We start from the raw sequence: 7,448 nt of genomic DNA, 5'->3' as shown, positions 1-7,448 counted from the left end.
CACCAAAGATAAAGAATCACATTTCTCTGTGTCCTATTGTATTTTGTGTTTACGTGCGCTGATGCCAGTAGCACTTTATAAACAGGTAGCTGGAAAAGTTTGTTGGAGAAAGAATCCGCTTCTATATACACTTCTAACCTAAATTCTTACATAACACAATGGAGTGGTGTGGAATGGAATGGTGAACATTTGAAATGTTAAATGGTCCTCTAATGTCCCCTGGTGGTTTCTTTTAAAACTTCATCTATTTAAAAAAAATGCCTACACTTGGGGGCGAAAATGCTTTCTTTTTATGTATAATATAATACTAATATTTTAAAAAATAACTTTTATTAAATGATTTAATATATGTCTATATATTTTAATATAGTGTATATTTAATACACAGTACTCACTGTGTTTTAGGTGATGTGTATATATTGAAGTATTTCCGATGCGTTTTGTAATGTAGGCCTAGTCTAATCCTCATTAAAAAGAAATGCGTGCAGACTGCTGTTTTCATTGAAACTCAAAGGGATATTAAAGAATAACCGTCTTTGATCTATAAGACACAAGCTGTTTTTCACTCTGTCATACTGTTGTGCTGACCATTCAAGTCATTTAGGGCCACTTGGAGCATTAGATTTTAATGAATGTGGATTATTTATACAAGTTACATCACCAACATGATGTTATGGTGTCTTCTATCTTTCTTGTAGGCTACGGATTGATAATACTTTGAGAGAGCCCAGTGACAGGCCTAACTGGAAACACAATTCCACTGAAGAAAAATGCAAGATTTCAAGACTCGGGCATAGTGAAAACAGATTTCACAAATGTGAAAGACATTTGTCAGGCTGTGAGGGACTACATGGTTGGTCATTTATTTAGTCAGCTAGAAATACCTGTCTTTATGGCAGTGATTTAGAGTAGGGGTTTTCAAACTGGTCTCCAGGGGGCTTTAAGCGGGTGCTAGAGGGTACATGGAAAATGTCAGATGGAAAAAGTGTAAAAATTAAAAGGGAAAAAATATTATTGTGAAAATGGCCAATTTGTATTGTGAAGTATTATACAGATAAATTAGATTCATGAATTCATTTGAAGTAAAACTATTGTTCCGATAATATATATATTTTTTGGTTAGTACAGTGCAAAATAATGGCAATTATTACATTTTTAAACACCATGTCTTAACAATATCTCAATATCTTTTTTTACATAAATGAATCTTAAAATATACACGTTTCTTCATATCATCACATTGGGGAGCCCAAAAGTTTGAAAACTCCTAATTGAATTCAAACATTAAATATTTTTCAAAAAATCTAGACGAATTTGAGTCAGAATAAACTAGTACTGACGTGATCTGATAAAGTTTTTATGCAGACACCGTGAAACTCTCTGTCCAAATATCTGTTTCCCTGCCAGCTCACGCATTCCTCTCCTGCTGCTTGGTGGTGACAGTTAACATCATCTTTTAATCATCTTTTTATTTCCTCACACTCTGATTGAAGTTACATCTGGAGTCAGAATTAGGCAGTGGCTTGCAAAAATGCCTCAGAAAAGTGAAGAAAGTTCTAAGAAAAGGTTTTACATCTATTACAATGAAATTCGTGATTAGTGATGGAACAAAATGGATTTAGCAATGACAGATTCTAGAACATTTGAAATCTCCGTCTTGAATATAACTTTCTTCATCCAAACATTTTGTCCCACCTCACACAGCTCGCATGTGACTAAATACGAACCTGTTGTAAGGTCAAAGGCCACAGACCCTTTTAGGGAAACACTTGTCATTGTGGTGCCAGTGAGTCGGCACCAGTATTTGTGAAAGTAAAGCAAATAGTGTCAATCCTAAAGTGAATCCTGACCTTTGACCTTTCTATCCACTATGTCTATCTCCATTCCCCTGAATTGATACGTTAGATTTTTCTGGATCTAGTGTGTGAGCGAGAAAATTCCCGTAATGATAAGTGTCTTTGAAGAGAGCTATTACTCAAGAGTGTATAATTTTTCTGAGCGTGTATGTGGAATTTGCATTAGGGAGAAGGAGAGTCTTTAAATGGGTCCATTAGTCCGGATGCGCATCTATTTGTTTGTGTATGTGTGTCAGTCTCAGTCGTGTGTAGAGACAGTCTATGCAACACAGGAAGCCAGCATGTCTTCCATATCTGCAGAGTACAAGGACTTAAACATCTGAAGGACGCCACATACTCACCTTGAACACATTCCAGGTAAGCTGTGCCTGGCGGGCCGATCTCATTAAAAAAATATCAAGATCTGGATTTATTGCTCACACGATCAGTTATGGCTTGTAAATGAAAACCGGTTCAGATGCTTCCTGGCACCTTTTATTGTGGTTGTCAGGCCAGCCATTTAGAAAATCATGAGTATTTTATTTCAGTCTCCGGGAGCTTGGTTGATCGCCACAGACTTTTACAGCAGACAAATAAATTTGTAACAATCTGCTTTTCACGTTAATTAGAAAATTGTATTCTTCTCTTTAGCCATTTTAGCCAAAAATGAAGCCCCTCATGCTGCTGTTTTGGATTTTCGTTGTGTCTGGACACACTTTTGTGCTTCAGCCGAGTAAGTGTTCTTTAAATTTAAATTATTTAAATTATTAATTACTTATGATTAAATTATTGCTTTTACTTAATATTTTTAAGTCTGTCTTTTAAGGTTAAGTACAGAATGTTTCAGATGAAATAATAAACACAAATTGTTCAATTCATAAATAAATGTGTTTGTATTATGGAATAAGTGTAGTTTGTCCGTAATGTCCCTAACTCACAGTGCAGTCTTTTAATCATGTAACTTATGTATTACAGTTGGCAAATTTCCTAAAAGCAAATGAATCATCAGTTATGAGGGTGATTTTGTGTTCATTAAGTTCACAAAGGTTTATTACCTCTTATAGGTGTAAATGTGACAGTCATGCAGAATGTATCTGCAGAAGGTGATCTTTGGGCAGAGCAGAGATTTGATCGTTTGATGGAGGCTCTCAACACTGAAGAGGAGAAAAGAAGTGAGGAAGAGGTCACAATGCAAGAGGCGGAAGAAGAAACGGACACAGTTGAAGAACATGGTATGAGGATAACAAAAAGGGTGGAACAAACAAGAGAAACTGATGTAAAAAGCAAAGTAGTAGCAGAAAACGAGGAGCAGCAAGGACAGAATCTGGATGAACACGACATGTCAGAGGTAATCTTAACCAAACCCATCCTTACTGCACAGAATACCAGCCATTCACAAGAAATTGAGGGTGAGGAACATCTACCTCCAACTGACAATCAGAATGCCACTCCTCCTACCATGGCCACTGCCTCCCAACCTGTCCTGAACTTGCTTACAAAATCAGTTACTGTACCTTCCTCATTCCCCTTCACTTCACAAGGACCAGCAGCAACTACTGAAACCTTGTCTATCATAACCACAAAACTTCATATTGGGAATTCAACTGCTGAGGCGACCGGAGCCACCTTACTAGTAAATGAAAGCAGCACGAATGATGATCTCAGAGTGGAGCTCCATGTGATGAACAGCTCTAAACTCCACCCATTGGAGGAAGTGAGTGTTAAAGTCACAGCAATGGCAGCAAGGGCAGGACCCACTGCAAAGGCTCCTCTTAGTACTTTTATGGTCAAATCAAAAAACAAACCTAAAGACAATATGACACTGAAAGCAAAGAAAAAAAAGGTCCTCAAAGTAAAGGCGAAGAAGACCAAAGTTACGAAAAAAGCAAAGAAAGTGAAAAAGTTAAAACGAGAGAGAAAATTGAAACCAACAACACCTTCGTATTTTCCCTATTTTGAAGATCACTACTGTCCCTCAGAATGTTCCTGCTATGGGAGGTATGTGTCTATTAAATCTTAAACCAACATGCTTAAAGTTATAGTTCACCCAAAAATGAAAATTCTGTCATTCCAAATCCGTAAGACCTTCGTTCATCTTCAGAACACAAATTATGATATTTTTGATTAAATCTGAGAACTTTCTGACCCTGCATAGACAGCAACGCAACTGACACGTTCAAGGCCCAGAAAGGTAGTAAGGACATCGTTAATAGAATAAAGTCATTATTTTTGTTTTCGTTGTGTACAAAAACCACTGATGTCACATGGACTATTTTAACGAAATCTTTACAACCTTTCTGGGCCTTGAACGTGTCAGTTGCGTTGCTGTTTATGCGGGGTCAGAAAGCTCTCAGATTTCATCAAAAACATCTTAATTTGTGTTCTGAAAGAAAACAAAGGTCTTACAGGTTTGGACGGACATAAGGGTGAGTAATTAATGACAGAATTACAATTTTTGGGTGAACTATCCCTTTAAGAATGGTCCTGATGCTGCTGAGTATTGCACTGGAAAACATTCAGTTTACATGCTGTAATTTAACATGATCTCCTCTTTTCCAGGGTTGTGCAGTGTTCCGACAAACATCTGGACAAAATACCTTACGGAATTCCTTACAACTCCCGTTACATTCTCTTAATGAACAACCACATAGATAGCATTCAATTGAAGTTGCTCTCCGAGTATGACTCCATGGAGTTCCTGGTGTTAAGCAACAACCATTTAACAGACGAGACGATCGAGGGTTCCTTTAAAGGGATCAAGAGCCTTAAGAGACTATACGTAGAGCGGAACCTTCTCCGAAGTATCCCAAATGACCTGCCCGTTACTCTAGAGGAGCTACGGCTGGATGGGAACCAGGTAAATGTGATGTCCGACGCAGCCTTCGGACGCTGCCCAAACCTGCTGATCCTCAGCCTGAGCAACAACAGCCTGGGGAACAAATCATCCACTATCCCTCCAGGAGTTCTTCTACCCTTGGGCAAACTTCGGACGCTTACACTTTCCTACAATCAGCTTGCCTCTGTTCCCCTGCAGCTTCCCCTCAGTCTTCGAGAACTCTATCTCAGAGGCAACTGCATTCAACGCCTCCAAGGCGACATGTTCTGGGGTGAGGCGGAGCTGCAGGTTCTGGATCTAAGTGTGAATAGATTGACCGATAAAGGTCTTGGGAAGGCAGCACTACTGAATGCCAGTCACCTTGAGAGTTTAAATCTAGAGGGCAACTTACTGAAGCAAGTTCCTCTCCATCTACCCCGCAGCATAAAGACCCTTAACTTGGAGGGAAACTTCATCTCTAACATTGGCAAGGATGCTTTTATCTCAATGCCTCAGTTGGAGCACCTAGGCCTAGCAAGAAACAAGATCACTAAAGTGGCCCTTGGTGCCTTCCGGGTTCTTCCACTTCTGCATCAGCTAGACATGAGTCACAACGCCTTACAACAGGTACCAAGGCAGCTCCCTTTATGGCTCCACTCTGCAACATTTTCACACAACAAGATCCGTGTAATTCCACGTGATGCTTTCTGTTGGGGTCGAGGCAATGAGTCTCCTCTCAGCCGCCTAGTCAGGGTTCACCTGGAATATAACTTGATAGATCTGGGCCACCTGGACACATTGGCCTTCCGTTGCCTCAGGGGCTTTCAGGTGGTGCAATTTTACTAAACTGAACCAATTGGGAATCCCTGTAAATGGTCAACATATGGGTCGAAGTGGAATTTACAGGTCTCAGCTTGGTTTTTCTTTCTTGTCTGGACTGAAGATTTAGAGCCAGCAGCATCTGTTACAATGACAGAGAAAATTGGGGAACTTTCAGTTGGATGAAAGTCTGAAAATCTGACGAGGCAACTACATTGACTGCAAACCTGTCATATAAGACAAATATGTGTCCCGGCCCTGATCTACAAACTTTACAAAATAGGATTTTGAAGTACTTAAAGGGGTCATATGATGCTGCTAAAAATAACCTTATTTTGTGTATTTGGTGTAATGAAATGTGTTTATGCGGTTTAAGGTTAAAAAAACACATTGTTTTCCACATACTGTACATTATTGTTTCTCCTCTATGCCCCGCCTTTCTGAAACGCGTCGATTTTTACAAAGCTCATCGGTCTGAAAAGCAAGGTGTGCTGTGATTGGCCAGCTATCCAGTGCGTTATGATTGGCCGAATACCTCATGTTACGCCCCTTACCATATTGTGATGATGCCTTGTCTGGCCGGAGCAGACTTTAGTCTTTGCAACTTTACAGATCTTCTTTATGCACCAAGAGCTTGTAACACTCCAAAGAGAAAGGAAAAATTGAAATCGCATCATGTGACCCCTTTAAAGAGCAGTTGTGCTCATGGGGACACAGATTTGAGTCCTAATGTCCCTTTTTCCGTACCTTCCTTCTTGTTGATGCTTAACTGATTTTATTAAAAGCCAAAATATAACAGGATTTCATTGTCTGAGGCCTGGGTTACTTGACCTCCCTAAGATGTGTTGATGTTTTATAACTGTTATATCACTGAAATGTGACTAGTTGCTAAAAACCAGAGAGAACAGGGCTGTTGCTTGGACGAATCCCAAGACAGTTGTTTTGAGATTACATTGTTTTTATCTGATGTTTCATAAGTGTATTTCATCATTTAAGTGTATTACTTTTGAAAATAAAACACCCATTTTCATAACCTGGCAGTCTACTATCTCTTTCTTGAGCCAGTGTTATATCAGCACTGCTTTGCCAAAGTGGTTCATCATGACCTTTCAGCTCATTTCATGCTATAACAGCTTTCAACAAGAAATTCATCATGACAAGTATATTAAATATTGTCAGTATGTTTTTCATTATTCATAGTGAAAAAAGTGTTTTTCTGAAAATAGCTCGTTATATTTTTCTTGGTAAATGCTTGGCTGCGGTTATTCTTGCCAGATTTGAAGTGAAGAAAAGCACATTATTCAGAATTTGGCTGAGGTGAACTTGGCTGTTTTTCTCTCTCACACATGGGACTTACATAGTCTGTCTACGCCACTTACAGCAATTCCAATGTGTGTGTTTTTTCCACTGCAAACAAACATGTTTGGATGAAAGTTATTGAGTGTCTCCCTGCTCATGTTTATTCAGTCCAGAATTAAGGAGAATACTACCTTGTGAAAGACTCTTGTACTTGGTTGTATTCACCACTAGATGGCAGAAGAGTATATTTTAAAAATGCTTCGCCAATACATAACTTTACATCATGCTTTTTAAATATTTCTCCTGGTTATTCTACAATAAATTGCAAATAAGTTAACACAATCTATTAGGAAGTATTATGCACAAATAGATTTGTTTATCTTCGGCACTTTGACGCTATTAATAACTGTTATTTGAAATCTCCCCATTCTTGAATATTTGCTTATTTGCTTTTTGTCTCAAATATCTGTCCTTGTTTAATATCTTCTGACCTGTTGAAAGCAGATGCAAATGATGTTCCTGCTCTAGAATATGACCAGATTTGACAGGGTGCTGCCAAAGTCTTGAGGTCTTTACATTCAATTAAGTGAGACTGTTTAAGCAAACCATATGAGTGTGTGTAAGGGGAGAATGAGTCAGGGAATACAATGAAAGAGAGGTGAAGAGGGGGAAGGGGGTGA

The 7,448-nt window shown here is 38.8% G+C and overlaps 1 protein-coding gene across 1 annotated transcript; it reads left to right on the top strand.

Annotated features, from left to right (window-relative positions):
- Positions 1–2,141: 2,141 nt before the first annotated feature.
- Positions 2,142–5,496, top strand: LOC107725512 (extracellular matrix protein 2). The gene is made up of 4 exons (XM_016534787.1): positions 2,142–2,213; positions 2,487–2,568; positions 2,900–3,833; positions 4,395–5,496. Exons 2-4 carry the CDS (start codon positions 2,502–2,504, stop codon positions 5,494–5,496), a joined length of 2,103 nt encoding a protein of 700 aa, XP_016390273.1. The 5' UTR covers positions 2,142–2,213; positions 2,487–2,501.
- The last annotated feature ends 1,952 nt before the right edge of the window (positions 5,497–7,448 follow it).

This window comes from Sinocyclocheilus rhinocerous, unplaced genomic scaffold (assembly GCF_001515625.1).
Source record: "Sinocyclocheilus rhinocerous isolate Xijiao unplaced genomic scaffold, SAMN03320098_v1.1 scaffold153, whole genome shotgun sequence".
In the NCBI taxonomy this organism is placed as follows: domain Eukaryota; kingdom Metazoa; phylum Chordata; class Actinopteri; order Cypriniformes; family Cyprinidae; genus Sinocyclocheilus; species Sinocyclocheilus rhinocerous.
This window is presented reverse-complemented; position numbering and strand designations above follow the sequence as displayed.

Coding starts and splice junctions, on each gene's coding strand:
- LOC107725512 (XM_016534787.1), top strand. CDS start 2,502: ATGAAGCCCCTCATGCTGCTGTTTTGGATTTTCGTTGTGTCTGGACAC. Junction 2,569..2,899: donor CACTTTTGTGCTTCAGCCGA/GTAAGTGTTCTT, acceptor TACCTCTTATAG/GTGTAAATGTGACAGTCATG. Junction 3,834..4,394: donor GAATGTTCCTGCTATGGGAG/GTATGTGTCTAT, acceptor CCTCTTTTCCAG/GGTTGTGCAGTGTTCCGACA.